Source organism: Notechis scutatus, chromosome 6, assembly GCF_049901735.1.
Source record: "Notechis scutatus isolate UNSWTSFEM ecotype Mainland chromosome 6, rNotScu1.2, whole genome shotgun sequence".
Taxonomy (NCBI): Eukaryota; Metazoa; Chordata; class Lepidosauria; order Squamata; family Elapidae; genus Notechis; species Notechis scutatus.
In genome coordinates this window covers 57,449,870-57,468,855 of record NC_142014.1, presented here as the reverse complement: position 1 = coordinate 57,468,855, position 18,986 = coordinate 57,449,870, and the positions used below count along the sequence as shown (strand labels likewise).

General features: G+C 36.0%; 2 protein-coding genes across 2 annotated transcripts in view; one reads left to right on the top strand and one right to left on the bottom strand.

Moving 5' to 3' along the window:
- Window positions 1-4,760, top strand: part of TIMP3 (TIMP metallopeptidase inhibitor 3) — a 37,646-nt gene extending 32,886 nt beyond the window's left edge. The window contains exon 5 of the mRNA XM_026694962.2: window positions 1,096-4,760. Coding sequence (XP_026550747.1) covers window positions 1,096-1,293 — 198 coding nt within the window. The 3' untranslated portion in view covers window positions 1,294-4,760. The remainder of the gene's footprint in view (window positions 1-1,095) is intronic.
- Window positions 1-18,986, bottom strand: part of SYN3 (synapsin III) — a 200,136-nt gene that overhangs the window by 137,250 nt on the left and 43,900 nt on the right. The window contains exons 5-6 of the mRNA XM_026694961.2: window positions 13,658-13,814; window positions 9,393-9,482 (exon numbers count right to left, since the gene is read on the bottom strand). Coding sequence (XP_026550746.2) covers window positions 9,393-9,482; window positions 13,658-13,814 — 247 coding nt within the window. The remainder of the gene's footprint in view (window positions 1-9,392; window positions 9,483-13,657; window positions 13,815-18,986) is intronic.

The following is an 18,986-nucleotide window of genomic DNA, read 5'->3' as shown; positions in this document are numbered from 1 at the left end:
GAGGTAGTCTAATTGTGAGATGAATAATGCACACTTGAGGATAAACAGGTACTCCTGACCTAAAACTGTTGCATAAGATGGAGTTGGTCAATATCCCTTTGCACTATAGCTGTCATCTGCTCTTCATGTAGTTGTTGTGAGCCAAATTACTCACTGTTTAAGGTAGGGCAGCCCTATCCAGCATCAAAGATTGAGTGATGTCTAGTCCTGTGTCAATGGATGACCTCACCGAGTGATTTCATGTAGATGTTAAGCAGAAATGGGGAAATAAATACTGCTTGAGAAACCTCATAAAGTAAAAGCCATATGATGAATGAAGGTGAATATATATGTCCCAGGTTAATGTTGCTGGATCCAATCTGGGTTGGTCACAGGTGATTGACTCAGATTGGAACAGCCTGTAACAGCCATATCTTTGCCACTGACCAATAACTGAATGGAACTGGCCCCTGATGAAGGATGAGAACAGTACAACACCCTGTTTCTACCTCCCAATCCTCTGAACCAATCCAAAAAGATATTATGATACTAAAATACCATGATTAATATTTTGGGATGGATGGTTCAAAAAGGCAACAAAAAGGAATTGTACTCCTTGGTGAAAACCTGGGGAAGAAAATTAGGCCTGCAAGCTCCAGGAACTTATAATGTTGCTCTCATACTAGGATTAGGATTTCTAGACTCAATAAATCACCAGATGGTTTAAAATATTGAAAATGAGATTAAAAATGGATTGAAATAATTCTTTACCTCATACTACTTTTTGTATATGTGAATAGCGATTGCAATAGTAGTTAGACTTATATACCACATTGTTTCACATTCCCCTCTAAGTGGTTTACAGAGTCAGCATATTGTCCCCAACAATCGGGTCCTCATTTTGCCGACCTCAGAAGGATGGAAGGCTGAGTCAGCATTGACCTGATGAGAATCAAACTGCCGACAGCTGGCAGTTAGCAGAATTAGCCTGCAATACTGCATTCTAACCACCATGCCACCATGGCTCAGAAGATATGTATGAGCACAAAAGTTTATACAGTCTTAAAGTGTCTGATTAATTCAATACCTTTCATTTGTTTTGTTTTGTAATTGTAGATTAAGCCATGCTACTATCTTCCTTGCTTTGTGACCTCCAAGAATGAATGCCTCTGGACAGACATGCTTTCCAGCTTTGGTCAACCAGGGTACCAGTCAAAGCATTATGCTTGCATCAAACATAAAGATGGCTATTGCAGCTGGTATAGAGGATGGGCACCTCCTGATAAAACCATCATCAATGCAACTGACCCCTGAAATTCCATTTGTCCTTTCTTTCCTGTTCTTTTCTTCCATGTGGCTGAGCATTCTTTGGACACTAACGCATATTTGATCATGATGGCAACCATGATATTAGTGCCTGTTTCTTGCAACTTTTAGCACTTCGAACTGTTGTGATTTTTAAATCTATGCTGTCTTAACTCTTTTTTAAAATTATCTTTTAAAAAATTGCTCTCATCCCATGTTGATCAAATATTTATCTGGTGTGTGAACAGAAGTTCCCAGATGATCAAGGGAGCTTTTGCTTAAAGATTTTATAGCACTATACATATAGCAATATATATTTTTGTAGGAAAACACAAATCTCAAAAACTTTCTGATTAAAATTCTATTCTCTCCTCTTCATTTCCTGTGCTGCTGTTTTATTCTCACATTCAGTTCTCAGAGCAGGTAGCTACAAAAGCAGCCAGTTGCGATTAATCACCATTGTGAGCCACATAATGAAGGGATGCAAAGAAAGTCATCACATTTATATAGAATGGAATATGGAGTATTTGGGAAAATTCCTTTGCATGAATTTAAAAGATTGCATACTTCAAAATGCATGTCCATTCCAATATGAATGTAGAAATTTCATGGCATATCTAGGTTTGCACAGAAAATAAATTTCTTTTTAAAAAATCAAAATCAACTAAAATGAAGCTAATACATTTTCTAAATACAAATGTGGAACAAACCTGTTGAGAACCAAATCAACACCAGATTGTGGCTTTGATGTGGATGTAAAACTGCTTCTTCAATATTTGTTTTACACATAACTTTCCCATAATTTTGTGGAGAGTAGACAAATTTGGAGCACAGGAGGAAAGAAACAACTTCCCTGGGACATATTGATGTAAGAAACCAGCTGCCCAAACACTGCTTTTGCTGAACAAAAATGTATATAGATATAATGATATAAGCTATTTTTGACAGGGCATGATTCTGTTTCATGCTATAAGTAATAAAAGTTTCATGCTTTTGTTTCAAAAGAGCAACCATTCACATTCCAAGTCATTAGTTACTATTTTGTTTTTTTAGTTCAAAAGATACTGGAGTTCCAGTAATTTCTAAAGCAGTGATAATAATCTGTTTTTATTCCCTTCCCTGTATGCTTGTTTTCTTTCTTGCCATCAAAATAAGGGCCAATGCAAACAATTGTTCTAAGACTAAAATATTTCCATGATCCCCTATCCCCTTCCCTTAAATATATACAATAGAATGGTGTTGTAAAAGGGCCTTACTATTGTATGAAAACTGGGTCAGCCTGTACTTTGAAAAACATTTAATTTTTTTCATAGTTTTTCATGATGCGGTATTTTGTAAATTCTGTTATATAGAAATCTTTTCATAATACTTTATTCTCCTGTGAATATTGGCACAGCAGTGAAAGATTGCTTCTTCATAATATTTTCCTACTCATTAATAGTGTGTTTATCAGTAGGCACAGTGAAAATAGAGAAGATGGGCAGAGAATATATTAAAACCTACTTTTCCAGCCTTTAATGTAATTCTTAAAAGAACTAGATGTATTAACTAAAATAATATTTTTAGGGAGATTATTATGTATTCCACTGTTGACTACAGTTAAACAGCCCTATGGTTTGGGCTCACTATGCTTTCTAGAAGTAAGAAACTGGCTATTCCACTTTCACTACAGTCTTTATTACTATTATGAAAAGGTGTAATATAAAAATCTTTTAAAAGTAATTTAAGAGTGAAGTTTCTATTGGGGTTGGCAACTGCATAATTTACTGAGACCGTAGAATGGGGTAAAGGTTAATACACTTACTACAAGCACATGCTTTGTCCTTTTGTGCTGGTATAGTTTGTCTTAACATTACTTTCAATTCATTCCTCCTAAAAAACAGAGCTGCCATAAGTTCAAAATTGTTCTATAATATAATTGAAAAATTTCCCTAGTTTTCTCCTCACTTTAACCAAATAAGTTTTTGTAACAGAGAGCTTAATATTATTTGATAGAGCTTCCACAACCCAAAAGAGATGGCTAAGCAGGAATGAGGATACACAAACACAGAAATCTATCACAATCTCACTGCAGATCCATAAACCACATGGTTTCAGAAAAGTATCTGCTATATTTTCCACAACAGTATTTTTATGTTTATAAAGTATAGTGTAAATGTTGCTAACAGTAGATTCAGAGATGTTTCCATAAAAAAGACTAGTTTATATTACGATCAGCCAAAATCATAAAAGCCAGCAATATGAATTGCACCCATTTCTAGAGACAAACTTGATTTAAGCTCAGATCTTAAAGGCAAGAAGACAGCAGCTGTATTTGCTCTCTTCTTTCAACTGAATGGCAGCTCTAGATTATTTTCACTTATTAAGGTCATACCTGAGTCACCATAATACTGCAGTCAGAAAATGGTGAAAATCTCTCTTATGCTAAGAAAAAAAACGTGTTCTTATTCAAGTTGTAATGTATCTGTAAGAAATAAAATAGCATACCCATCCAATGAAATATATTTCTCTATGTAGGTGTTCTATTGTACACCACAGAAGATAAGAGTTATTTGAGGAAGAGTGATAGCTCAATCAACAATCCTTTCCTACAGGGTGGCTTGGTTCTTGGTTTTGTTTTAATAAGGAGGCAAAAAGAGAGGGGGGGAAAAACCCAGCAAAAAATACATTTCTTTTGGGACGCCGTCAAAGTTTCCAGTGCTGAAACTTACTTTACAGTATTATTTTTTAAAAGAAAAGTGAGCCATCCAAAGTTTGGTGCAAGATGGGTGGCTATATAAATATTTTAAGGAAACAAATAAAAGATGGGCCTTTTTATCATTCCTATTATACAGACTGTAATGTGGGATTTGAAATGGTAGTCTGACTTGTGCGTTTATCCAGTGCATTTATCAGCAAGATGCCCTGATTGGTTAGTTTTGTATTTAATGTATGGGCCTGAGCCATTCTTGTTAAAGTCAACTGGTGTCTTTCCACTGATTCCAGAAATTATAAGACCTGGAATGTCCCGTTATGAACTCATCTGCAAGGGATTCAACTTAGCATGTCTTTTTTCTTCAGAAGGGAGTTGCATTAAATTTGAGGGAGGCTATTCTCAGGAAAAGCATGCATATGACCGCAGAATTAGGATTTAATTCTATTTATACCTTAATAATAAACCTAGTGATTTCAACTCTTTTTTTTGTAGAAACAGGCCTAGGACCAAGGTGTAAAAATTGTTTCGTTTTTTTGCATTACCATTGTTAGCAATTATGAACATTAGAGCGGAAATAAATACAATCTAGGAGAAAACTCCTCCCAAAAGGAATGTACTTTTTGCTTAGTTTAGTAGCACTGTTTACAGTTTTCCTCCTTGTTTTGTTATTTATAAATTTTATATTCATTGAATGTATATTGTCTTTTAAGGTAATAATGTTCACTTTTTATAGTGTACTTTTATTCTAAACAATAAAGTGTTTTATTTCTTACCACAGATATTCTATCATCTCTGTTGTAACTTATTATGCTCTATAAAAAGGTATCCAGCTGAATATTGTTGGCAGCAAGTACGCTGCTGATATGCATCAGATAGTCTTTTTTTACAGGCAAATTTTATCTATGTTTGTCATATTTAAGTTGAATGCATGCACACGAATAACCAAATCGCAATAAATCACCAACCTAAATTATTCCCAGCTTTCCCATTTACACATTATTAGCACTATTTGTGTGAAATAGAATAGCATATGAGCAATTACCTACCTACAAAATGAAATACTGTAGATAACTTTAAAAAACATTAGTAATGTCTGGTAGGTATGCTGTTGCAAGTGGTCTTCTATCTGGCAATGTGGATGAATATAACTATTTTCTCCACACTCAGTTTCTTATCAACCCAACCATTAGTAGCAAGATCGTGATTTGTTTCTGTTGCTCAGTAGGCTGAAGTAGGCTACATAGAGCAGCCCAACCATTGTGTTCAGAACATTTAAACTGGTGTCACTTAAAAACAAGTATTTTGTTCTAGTATTATTCAGTTCCAAGCATTCAAAATGTTTTAAGGATGGAACTTTTCAGGTTGAAAATATTTGCATATTCCTGGCCAAAGCAATACATCTTGAACTTTTATTTAGTCACTCTTGTAGATGCTAACATAAAGTTTCTATAGAGGAAAAAAATAGCTTTGGTATTTGCCTTATTCAGAGTTCCTGAAAAATTATAGGTATTTAAAACAAGTTCTTAAAAGTTACTTTAGTTAGTACAGTATATCCCAGAGTGAAATTCCACTCTAACAGTAATCTAAAAAGATGTATGGATCCTAAATTAAACCATTTCCCTAATGTAGCACTGACGGAATCAAGAGCATGTAATTTTTACGGATTTGTATTCCTGAAATTTACAAGGGCAAATTATAATAATAATACTTTTTTGCGGTCACAGACCAAAACACAAGTACAACAAAAGAAGGACATGGGAAAATTAGTCATGAACAATTGGTCACCAAAAACTTGACTAAGGAGAATTACAGTGTTCTCCTCTGATGGTTACAGCTCTTAAAAAAAAAAATTGGAAACATGAGAAGTGATGTATGAGGAGCCATCCCCTAGACAATATAAGAACAAATTACTAACATTGGGTCTAGAAGGGTCTGTTTCAAGGAGAGACAGTAACTTAGATCTGTCTGCGTTATACATAGGGCAATATAAAAGGACATGCTCCACAGTTTCAACCTCAGCTCTGTCACAGGGGCATAGCCGCTCATTAATCGGGAGCCTCTTAAATTGCCCATCCAGTAGTGCTGAGGGCAAGACATTAAAGCGAGCTAGGGAGGAAGCTCTTCTATACTTGGGAATGGTTAGAGTGTAAAAATAGGAAGCCATCCTCAGTCCGTAATTATTAAATTGGCTGAAGATCAGAGGGGAGCAAGTTTTGTTCGCTCTGGCTCATAGATATTGCAAGTCAATGTCCACAAGCCGTTGGACTACCCTAAATTGGGCATCTTTAAGGCCATAATCTCCCAGGGCATCCCCCATAAAACCTAGCCGGTGTAATTTCTTCATCAGCTCCCTCTCCCAACGAGAAATATGAGAGCAAATGCCACAGAGAGGTAGCTGCCAGAAAGAGCACCCGAAACCACCATTTAAAGGTGTTAATCCACGCCATACATTCGACTGATCGAGTGCCCAGTTCCAGGTACATCGGAGCAAAGCCAACACAAGGAGGAAGACCCAGAAGTTTCTAAGAAAGACAGCCTGGGTTCTTTCAATACAATCATTGTAGCCTCATATCCATATGGGAATTCCATAAAGAGTTTGATCCAAAGTTCTGGCTTTGTAAATACGCAGAGCAGAAGGAATAAACTGGCCTCCTTGGGTATAAAAAAATCTTAAAATCTGCTGGTGACTACAGGAGGCCGAATTCAGCACCTGGGTTCGATGTCTAGTCCAAGCACCAGTGTTCTGAAATTGAATACCTAAATACTTAAAATGGAAAACCTGCTTAACAGCATTACCATTGATAGCCCAGTACGAGGGCAAATTATGAATGGACTCAAGCAATAAAAGAAGGAAGTCCTGGAACAATGTAAATAAATAATTCCAAGGAAGGAACATTTTTATACATTTTTGTTTCATTGCATGTTATTTTCCTTATTGAGACAAAAATAGAAAACAACATATTTTGCTTCTTGAATAAGGGTATACATTTCATTGCCCAGAAATGCCTGACTCTAAAATATTTATGTTTTATATGAATTCACCTAAATATATGTAGGTGGATTTGACAACCCTTTAGTGTTTTAAAAAAGTTTAAATGTATGTTTTTTTAAAATATAGCCAATAGATTTTTGTTGAAGACTTAAACTAAAACGTTATTTAATATTTTTGATTTACTGTTTTAAGCTTAAATATAGCAATGTTAATCACAGGGGTATCAAACTTAAGGCCCAGGGGCTGGATTCGGTCTGCAAGGTGCTTAGATCTGGCCCATGAGGCCGCTCTGGAAACAGCAAAGAACTGGCCCATGGTGCCTCTACCAGTGAAAATGGGTCATATGCAGCCCTCCCAAGCTCTGTTTTCACTGGCAGAGGGTTGCAGGAGGCTGTTGCAGCTGAAAACGGAGCTCGGGAGCCTGTTTTCACCAACAGAGTGCTCAGGCAACCACCTGCACTCCTGACGTGAGTGATGTTGAGTGGCCACACCCACCCCATCCCCCTGAGGTCAAACACAATCTTGATGTGGTCCTCAATGAAATTGAGTTTGACACCCCTGCTCTTTCATATCCAGTTAACATGACAATCAATTTAAGAGAATTTGGAGATAGCAGGAAATAATTGGGAGGGTCAAGATAATTCCAAATGAAGCATTGATCTGCTGCTATGCAAGCTTCCCTTGTATATTCATCATGACATCTCATCCATGCACAAAAGGGGCAGAGGTTACAATTCTTATTTTGTTATTTTAATGAAATTGGATTCTGTGGAAGCCACTGGGAAAAGTAAGAAAAATTAAATAAAGTCTCAGTATTTCCAATACTCGGTCCTTCTATTCTTGCACCATGTAATATTACTAATATTATCTACCCATGCCTATTATTCATTCTGAGCAACATGGTAATACAAACTGGTAATAGCTATCAATCAGATAAGAGATAACAGATAATCAGAGTTGGAAGGGACCTTGTAAGGTCATCTAGTGCGACCCCCTGCCCAAGCAGAAGACCCTACACCATTTCTGACAGATGGGAGGCTTGAAAGTCTCAAGTGATGGTGCTCCCACAACTTCCTTCGGACAGTTGAGCCCAATATATGTCCCCTGTCCCCCCCAAGTCCAGCAGTCTCTCCGAGGTGGAGGGCTACCAGCCTCCCCCCCAAAAGAGATGAGATGAAAAGTCAACACAAAAGAGACAAGTTGAAATGCTGCTTCTCATAATATTGCTGATTATTATGCCTAATTCTGTATAGAATGAGTCAAAACAACCTTTTAAAGATTTTGATACATTCTCAATCTTTTTTAATAACATACTAGACCATTAGTATTAATGGTTAGGTCATTGTTTCAAAGAAATTTTTTTCTCTACACTGACTGACCATAGGAAGGGAAATGTGGAAGAAGTAGAGGCAACTTTCAACTTCTTGGGAGCAACCTATGGGAATGACTTTGGACCTTCTCACTGCTTCCCCATTGTGTTTTCAGGAAAAGTCACAAATGACTATAATGTGGTTCACTGTGATATAATTGCGAGCTGGACACTTAACAATCCTGTAACCATAGTGGTACGGCAACGGCTGCAATTTCATTAACTGGTTGCAGATGTCCCTCATTCAAGTGCTGTTGTAATTTTGAATGCTATTTGAACAAGTGGTCAAAACTTGAGGAATACTGGTAAAGAACTCTTTTTTTGTATAATGAGAAAAGAAAATTGGACTTTGCAAATAATTTTGCAAAGGGAGCCAGTGAGTGACAATTTTCAAATTTGCTTCAGTGAGTAATATGGACATTGCAGGAGTGTTACAACCTTAAATATATTATAAAGTTATCCTGTACTTTAGTTCCTTATTTCCTAGCTCCCCCCACTGTCTCTTTCTCTGTGTACACACACACACACACACACACACACACACGTGTGTCAGACTGAATGTTGAATTTGCTCAGATAAGAACTTTACAGTCCAACATAGCAACCAACATCTGTATTTAATGTGTTCCACATAACATGCTGATATCATTCAGGAGATATGGCAATGCATTGCCACATCCATAAGTTCAACATTGTAGTCAAGCTTCTGGGAAACCTAATAATCCTCTGTCCTTGCATTACACTTGCATTCTTCTCAGTGGCCAGCAACAATATTTCCTTATAATACTGAGAAATGTGTTGTTTTATATTACAGTATAATAAGTCATTGATCAAGAGTGTGCACTGGCAACCATAACGAAACTAAATATTGGGGAAGATTAGGGCTATCATAAACCAGGCCTGAAAGTATATAAAAGTTATTGATGAGAAGGAAGTGGAATGAACATTTCCATGAAGGGGCATGACTCTGCCTCTGTAGGATAGTGATTTATGCAATCTCAGTTCCTTTTGCAAAACATTGTACCATTGAAACAAAGAAACCAAGTTACTTACCATCTGCTTATGGCTTGGGAAGAATGTTTGTTCTACAAGAGGAAACTTCTCTGGACCCAATGAGTTGACAATCTTAATTAGCTGAGAGAACTAGAAAGGAAGGGAGGAAGGAAGGGAGGGAAAAAAGAAGAAGAGGAATCACTTGGGAACAATATTGTAAAATGGACAAACATCAAATACAAATAAACATGAAGAGTTATGTCTCAGATGCCTCATGTTTCATCCAAAATATTTGTTAATGTATGATTGTCAATCATACATTCTGTAACTACACATTAATAACAATAATAATGCTTGCTGAAAATCCTTTTGGTTACATGCCTGCACGTACATAACACAATCTTAAAATTATGTCAGGTTTTGTGTTTAAACAAGCAAACATCTAACATCCATCTTCTGTTTATGCAAATGATATGATTGCTATTTCTCCAATCCCAGTCTGAAATCTCTACCGACTGTTTATCACTATAGCTGCCTTTGAGTTGTCCATGCTGAGGGGCCTAGCACACTACAGTTTTTTACTACCAGTTCTGTGGGCGTAGCTTGGCAGGCGTGGCAGGGGAAGGGTACTGTAAAATCTCCAGTCAGAGGTGGTATTTGCCAGTTCTCCGGACTACTCAAAATTTCCGCTACTGGTTCTCCAGAATTGGTCAGAACCTGCTGAATACCACCTCTGGCTTAGGCGCTTACTTCAGATCAGCCTCTGGTTGCAAGTACATAATGGGAAGAAGTTAACTATATTTTGGATTATATTTTGCACAGAGCTTTATCCTTGCTGGAAAATTAAAGTGCTCATCTTCTGTGTACCTAAAGAGATGCAGAAATGATATAGCAAGATATCTTAAAATTATATAGTGATCTTTAGGAATGGCACGTGTCATTACAGAGAAGATTTTGTGTGCATGTCTCTTCAAATCAGTGTTTACTTCTGGAGACTGCCTGAACAAGTCACTGCAGTTTTCTTGGCAAGGTTTCAGAAGTGGTTTGCCACTGCTTCCTTTTTTAGTACTGAGGGTGAGTGACTGGCTCTTCTCACAACTAACTGAAATATCTGATTACAAAACAAAGCCAAAAATCTTGTTTTATCTATGTTAATGAAACAGTATATAAATCAAAGCAAGCTCCCCCCAACTAAAGTCCATATTCACATAGATTAGCAAATATGCAGTTCTGTAGCTTATTTTTGCTTAATAAAAGAGAAATAAGGAGTTAAAATAGTTCAGATTTCTGCATGATTGCTCATTCATAGGAACACATTATTATAAATGATAATTTCATCAATATGTTCTATATCAATCCTATCCACATTAACAATATGCCCACAAGAGGGTGACGACTCGATACGAAATATATTTCATGGTGATGATCTATATAAGCTTTAATGGTTATTATTTTATTGGAAGTGCAACAAAGAATTCAGTATTTTATAGATAATATTTTTACCCTAATTAGAATACAATAAAGGAAAATAAACAGAATTTATTGCATATAGTGGGAATTGTAACCTACTGAAGTATCGAAGGGGTTTTATTCTGTTTTGTTTTGTTTTGTTTTTTTCATGTCTAAATCAAGTCTATATATCAGAAATGATAAAATATCTAGAAGTTTGGGGATTAATGTATAGATACAGGCCTTAAATAAAATATTCAATTAGAATTGTGTCTTCAATATTCATGAACATTGAAATGTTCTTAAAAAGCACGTAAATTAAAAATTAACACAGGAAGATTTTAGTGATCATTGCTTTATTTTCTGACATAGAACACTGACACTAATTTGAACAAATCTTTCTTCAATCTTCTAGGTTCTGAGTCCCATGTTTGCATATCTGGTTAGTAGAATTACAATATGCAGCATTTAATTTTATAATCTGTAAATTTCAGTTTTGTAACACATACATACATAACGTGTATGTGTGCATGCCAGCACAAAGATGATGTCAACTTTGAATCAAACCTGGCAGCAGCCATTTTTCTGTTCCTCAGTTGCCACACAGAGGGAGAAGCGGGGAAGGAGGTTGGAATGCCTCACTAGACACAACAGAGAGCTTTCTCATGGGAACCAAGGTCATCTCTACTAGCAATGGATAAGGTCGGGGAAGGAGTGCCAATACGTTATAAAGAAGATCTCTGAGGAGGATTCTATTCTCAGAGTTCTGATTTGCTTGGTTTCATTAGTTGGAGTCTTGACAGATGACCTCTGTAATTATATATGTTTATATCTCTGCTCTGAATTTGTTTAAAATATATAGAGAAAGCAAGAGTGTTCAATCTGGATGGGTGGGTGGCATAAGCAATTGCACATGGTCTTAGATATGCCAAGGCCACCCTATGTAAAGTGGGGAAGATAAGGATTGAATCAAATTGAATTTGATTAGTTAAATTAATGGAATAAATAAAATAAAATAAATTGAAATACAGGCTCAGTGTATCTGTCCCAGCATACAACTAAATAATACAAGTAAAAGTGATGAGATAGCAATAGCACTTAGACTTATATATAGCTTCACAGTGCTTTACAGCCCTCTCTAAGTGGTTTACAGAATCAGCATATTGCCCTCAATTATCTGGGTCCTTATTTTACCGACCTCAGAAAGAGGGAAAACTGAATCAACCTCGAGCTGGTCAAGATCGAGCCAAACTGCTGGCAGTCAGCGGCCAGCAGAATTAGCATGCAATACTACATTCTAACCACTGCACCACTACTCAGATCTTGAATCCAAAGAATTAGATGAAGAGTGTTAGGTTTCAGAGCCTCTGAATGCCTCATTCCTCAATGGCCCATACATGTGCAGCAGCCCATGGTCACATGATTGCCACTTGTGTGCTTTGCAATTGGCTTGCAACAAGCAGAGTTAATAGAGAAGGCAGAAGTAAAACCATAAATCTTGGTTATGTGATGTTTTACTTAACAACCACAGTGATTTGTTTAACAACAAACGGGGTAGTGAGGTTGTCAGCACATCTCAGTCAGGTGATGTTCAACTCAGTGATTATGGTGTTTAGGCTCTCTTGGATGACTTAGATTAGGACTGTCAAACTGGAGTTCTGTGGGGCAGATATGTCATGTGCAGGCCATGCCCACCCAAGCTCTGTGAAATGAAAACGTTGTGATATGTCATGTGACGGCAAGTGACATGGCGAATTTGACACCCGTGACTTAGATGACTTATAGAGACCCATCAAACAGAGTGAAAAACAGGAGGAATAAATACAGATATATGTCCTAATCTTACCTCTTTAAAAATATACCCTTCACTAGAGGTGATATTCAGCAGGTTCTGACCAGTTCTGGAGAACCAGTAGCGGAAATTTTGAGTAGTTCAGAAAACTGGCAAATACCACCTCTGAGTGCCCATAGAACTGAGTGCCCATAGAACTGATAGTAAAAAAAATTGAATCCCACTACTGCCCTTCACACATACGAAGACCCTTTCTGTGTACATATGAATTATTTTTAATGAGAGTGGCTATAATAGTGGAATCCGAAAATGTGATTGTGTTGTACTTTCTCCACCTTCTTATACTCCTGTGAATTAGGAAAACATCTGCCTGGGCCTCTTCTGCATATTTTCTGTCCTTGTGGATTTATAATATGTTTTGCCCTTTGTTGCTTTAGTAACAGAGCTTGCATATCTTCCTCAAGGTCATCTTCCTCTTCCTCTGCAGATTTTATGCAATGCCATTCTACACATTTATATTTTTACTTTAGCTACTGTCCTTTCTTTGACAAGGAATTTGAATACTATATGTTTCCAATAAAATGAATTCATGCAGAAATAACTACTGTGTATTTCTATAGTTTTTAAACTATTATGATGACAGTTCTTTAGCTGCTTTCTTTAGTAAAGAAAACAACCTGAGATAGGGTGATGGAGGTAGCAATTTAGAATTTCCCAGAATTAAAAAAGAACCTCAAAATAGAGCTTTCCAAAAAAAGCAAAACAAAACATATACCCTAAAAATATTTTTGACTTAATTCCCAGCTATACATTATTCCCTTTCAGGATAGACAATGTTATTAAAGATGAAGAAAGGGATTTTCTAGAACTGATGAAATGAGACATTTTGTGCTGAGATGGATTAAACAGCTGAGAAATTGTATAACTGTATTATTTACTGAAATCTTCATTACTGCTAAAGATAAAGAATTTGATTTAAGTTTTTTAAAAATATTTTGCACTAAAAGTTGACTTTCAAATTCCTTTGTGTACCTAAAGAACTCCCTTTTTATTTTATGTGAGGATATTTAAAAAAATCACCTACCACCCAAGGTTTGCTGCAGAAATTGTAGATAGAGAAAAGTGAATTGACACTGTGGACCCCACCATATTGGAGGCCAATGATAAGGCTGCGAAAGTCTTCTCCTAAGGCCATACTGTAAGCGTGCTGACGGATGAGAACAAAATCAGGCTTGAAAGATCTAGGAGAAATAAACCCAAAGAATACGTTTACGGTAATAGTCAATTGAATCTTCTAATTCCAATTTTTTTTTTTCTGATTCTTCCTCTTCTGACAATTTCTCAAATTTCAAACTTAATACTCATTACAGATTTATATTAAAAACTTCATTTAAACTTTCATTGCCTACAGCAAGGATGTCAACCTTGATTTCATTGAGGGTCACATCAGGGGGCCGGGATGGGCTTGGCCACAGTGGGTGTCACCAGCTTGATATCATTCGAGTTGGGGGTACCTGTGGTGGCCAGAGGATTCTACCAGAGAAAACAGGCTCCTGAGTTCCATTTTTGGCTGCAATGGCCTCCTGCAACCCTCTACTAGCAAAAACAGAGCTTGCGATGGCTGCGTGTGGCTCTCCCAAGCTCCATTTTTGCTGGCAGAGGCACTGCAGGTCGGTCCTTCCCTGTTTCCAGGACAGCCCCGTGGGCCAGATCTAAGCACCCCGTGGGCTGGATCCAGCCCCGGGGCCTTGAGTTTGACACTCCTGGCCTACAGCAATAGAGTTTTAAAACTTTGAATACATTTCTTATATATAATCCACTAGCACTCATGCCACACTAGAATTGTTCTGTGATGAGATAAGATCTAAATATATTATTTCAGTATAACAAAGTCAACCAGAAGTTGTTCTCTAAGAATTTTGGATAGACCCCATGAGATTTTTTTCAATGTTCTGTACAGATGAAAAAAGTCAGTTTCTAAATCTTTGGAAGTAGAAATTATTAACGTATATAAAATTATAACACTATTTCTGAATGCAGTGCACATGTTTGTTGCAGAAGGTTTTTTCCTGCAGAATACAGCATTAAACAATCACATAAAAATGTTTGTTATACTCTCAGGAACAAAAAAGAAAATGGACTTTTGAGTCTACCATCTTTATATCCAAGTAAGTGAGACATCTTTAGAAGGGTCTTCAATTGATTTTTTCATTTTCTAATTTCCTTTCCTTGCAAATGGATACATTTTGAATGTATTTTTTTCTGAACGCTTCTACAATTTCAGCTATTCCTTATTCAGAGATTACTTTTAACAAGGCAGAGATAGCATTTAATTTTGTTGGATGTATATTAATGGGCTTTTTTAATTTAAATTTTAGGCACATTTTTTCATGGCAAGAAACCTATGGAATCATAGATAGTGTTGTTGTCTCCTTATTAGTCAACTTTATGTAACAGAGAAAAATGTAATTGTAGTCTATTTTAACACTGTACTCCATGAAAGTATCTAAAATTAATGCCACTTTACAGTATGTGCTGCTTTGATATTCTAAAGGAAAGGAAGCAGTTAACTTAATAGGTAACCAAGTAACTAACAAGCCATTATAACCTTGGTAATTTTATAAAAGCAAGACTTGCCACATATCCTATCTGGCCTATGTGGTGTTTTTACAAGTCTGGTTCATCTCCCCTGTCTAGACAGAGCACAGAAATAACATACAGGAATTTCATTTGGCTTATTGCTTATTGGAAATTGGGCCAAATTTGCCAAATTCTCCATAACAAGGGAAGTAAAATGAGAATATAATAAATAAAGGAGGAAGACCATTTTACACATACAAAACCGATTTCTGCTCTCAAGGAATCCTCATTTGTCTATTATAGTTAAAGGCTGGTTATGTCTTAGTTGAGATTTTTGAGTGACAAAGTGCTGTATTGGAATCAGATTTTCTTAAACAGTGATTATTGGACTATTTTTCCAAAAAGAATAAACAATTAGGTACAAAATTGTGACAAGGTATAAATTGCTGTGGCATTCTTGGCCTTCTCAAACAAATTTGAGGGGGGAAAACCAATGACCACAGCTACCTGCGGAGATTGTTCAGCTTTTCTGTTTCTCTTCACAACATGAGATTCATAATGATATCTGCAAAAAGGCTTAACATTTATGTGAAGAAATGAAAACACAGAAAAAAACTTTTTAAGCAAAATATTTCCTAAGGTAACAGACTGGTTTCAAAGATGGGGTTTATTTAGAACTAAGAATCCTTGTCCCTGACTGGACTTCCTAAAGGTAAAGGTTCCCCTTGCACATACGTGCTAATCATTTCTGGCTTTAGGGGCCGGTGCTCATCTCCGTACAAAGCTGAAGAGCCAGCGCTGTCCGAAGACGTCTCTGTGGTCATGTGGCTGGCATGACTAAATGCCGAAGATACATGGAATGCTGTAACCTTCCCACCAAAGTGGTCTCTATTTTTCTAATTGCATTTTTACATGCTTTTGAACTGCTAGGTTGTCAGAAGCTGATAGAAGTAACGGGAGCTCACCCTGTTACGTGGTGCTAGGGATTTGAACCACCAAACTGCCAACCTTTCTGATCGACAAGCTCAGCGTCTTTGCCACTGAAACACTGCGTCCCTAAAAATGTGTAAAGTACAACTCCCAAATATCCCAAAGTCTTCCATTCTTGTCTTAGGCAATATACTTTTTAATTTATTTCCAGGGTCAATTCAAGATTTTTATTTTTTATTGCTTATTATTTTTTATTGCTTATTTAGTGTCCTATGACTATCACTAGGTGTTGTATCATATGATTCATGATGAATGTATTTATGATGATTATGATTATGATCATGATTTATCACTTATATCTTTTATGTACACTGAGAGCTTATGCACCAAAGACAAATTCCTTGTGTGTCCAATCACACTTGGCCAATAAAGAATTCTATTCTAAGAGATTGTTGTTTTTAGATTTATAACATTTAGGATAGGAAAAATAAAACAATATCCCTGCCCTATGTCATTATTATATAAGAAACCATCTTAAGAAGTGTACCACACAAGGACTTGAAGCCAAGTATTTTAAGTAGCAGAATAATAGAGTTGGAAGGGACCTTGGAGGTTTCCTAGTCCTAACCCCTGTTATGACATTTCAGACAAATGGTTCAATTTCTTCTTAAAAATCTCCAGTGTTGGAATATCCACAACTTCTGAAGGCAAGTTGTTCCACTGCTTAATTATTCTCACTGTCAGGAAATATCTCCATAGTTCTAGGTTGCTTGTCTCCTTGATTAGTTTCCATCCATTGTTTCTTGTCCTGCAATGCCCAAATTATGAAGTTCTACCCAGCAGTTTAGCTCATTCTCTATCTTAAGGCAATAAACGAATACTTTGCTGCTCGTGCTTTATTTATGTATTTTCTACCGAATTATGCCATTGCTTTCTCTTTTAATCTCTTCACACCTGAGTTTTGTTGAACATAATACTGCCATACTGAATGATAAAAAAATCAAGCATAAAATACTTCTATAATTAAGAAATTATAATTAAAATAGTATGGTGGTAAGGAGAGAATGTACAAGTTCCAGACTTGTACATTCTGAGTGTGAGGGGTATGGAAAAATGACAAAATATGCCTCAGAATGCAAAATCTCTCCTTTATGTATTTTTGAGAGATATTGTGATTCAAGTAAATTGGACTTTGCTTTGTTATGTAATTTTAGTCATTTTAGTGTCATGGTGGTTAAGAATGGATAACTGTTTAATACAGGTCATGTATGAAAATATATTATGTTCATTCCGCCAAAGAATAAATAGCAAGTGAAAGAAAAGAGAGAAGATATAAAAGCTACTTGAAGAGTAAGAAAAGAATTCTGTAGAATTAAGACTGCTTGATAGAATTAATAAGTAAAAATGGTGGAAAAGACAAATATGAGGAAAGGATATTGTATAATGCATATACATAGAGAAAAACATAGTTGAAAGAATATAATCAAAAATAGCAAGAAACTTAAATGCAATCCTGCGAAGACTAAAAGAGGCATCTAAATTCAGTGTGATTTTGATGATGGAAATTAAAAACTGGAAGTGATTGAAAAGAACTATAAAAGGAACTTCTACTGAATGAAGTGAACTAAACATAAAAGTGATGACATGATTCTGAAATAAACTGAAGTGAGGGAATACTGGAATGGGAATTTCAGAGAGTTGTATTTAAATAATGATACATTAATGAGTAGAATTCAAATAAATGCTACAGTTCTTAGCATCCAAGAAAAATGGATGAAAAGGAAGTAATTAATGCTGTGAAAATGTTGAAAAGTGGTCGGGCTGAAATAAGGCTGAAGGAATCTTAAAATATAGAGTGACTGTGAAACTTGTTTGACAAGACTAGAAAGACTATATCTGACCCTAACAACTGGAAACATGGTATTTTTTTCTTATACAAATGGAAAATTGGCAAAAGGAATATAAAACTACCATGGAATTAGTTTATTAAGCATGTTTGGTAGAGTTCTGTTTAGAAGGGTATAAAAACAAGAAGAAACCAATAAAACAAGAACAAGAAGGTGATGTGGGAATCTTTGTATTAAAAAGTACAAAAATGTAGACTTTAAATGATTACAGCTAATCTGGAATTATAGTGCAACAGGTCAACCTTGGCAAGATCCCCAATTAGACTGACAACAAGAATCAATGGGACAAGTCAGTTTTAATTAAAGAATGAGTATGATTATATCAAGGAAACAGAACAACCTCTGCCCTCTCCATTATAGTGACAGACAAGTGATTGTTACTCAATAACTAGGATAAAGAATAAATGCTGTTAGGCAAAAGGGTTGAAATTCAGACATACAGCATCAAATTATTCCACCCTGCTACTAGCATCCTCGTAACTCTAATTTGCTCCTTATTAGCTGGCATTACTTTATCAGGCTGACTCAGTTCTCCCATTTAAGCAGCCGTACTTTCAGAATAATAATTACTCTTATATTTAATCTATTTTCTCTTGAAGACCCAAAGAATCCCTCAAAGGTTTCTTCAGATTAATTATCCTAAGTAATTGATTCTACTGAATATATTATAATAAATGTATTCATAATTTATTTTATCACAATTTAGCTAACATGATCTGAAAACCTTTCAAACTAACACATAAAGAAAGTCAGTCTGTGACTAAGTAGAATTCTTTGACCAAAATGTCACCTTCAAAACTCTTTTACACACCTGGTTTATTATACCTGTGGCCTGATTTTAAAACACTAATGAAATTTTAGTTTGCACATCTGAGATATGATTAGTCCAGTCTTTCAAATATTTGGTACAGATACATTTTATAGGAAGGCTATAAAAGTTTTCTGGCACTCATACAGATCACTTCTAGACCATCATAAGTACTTTTATTTTTTTAG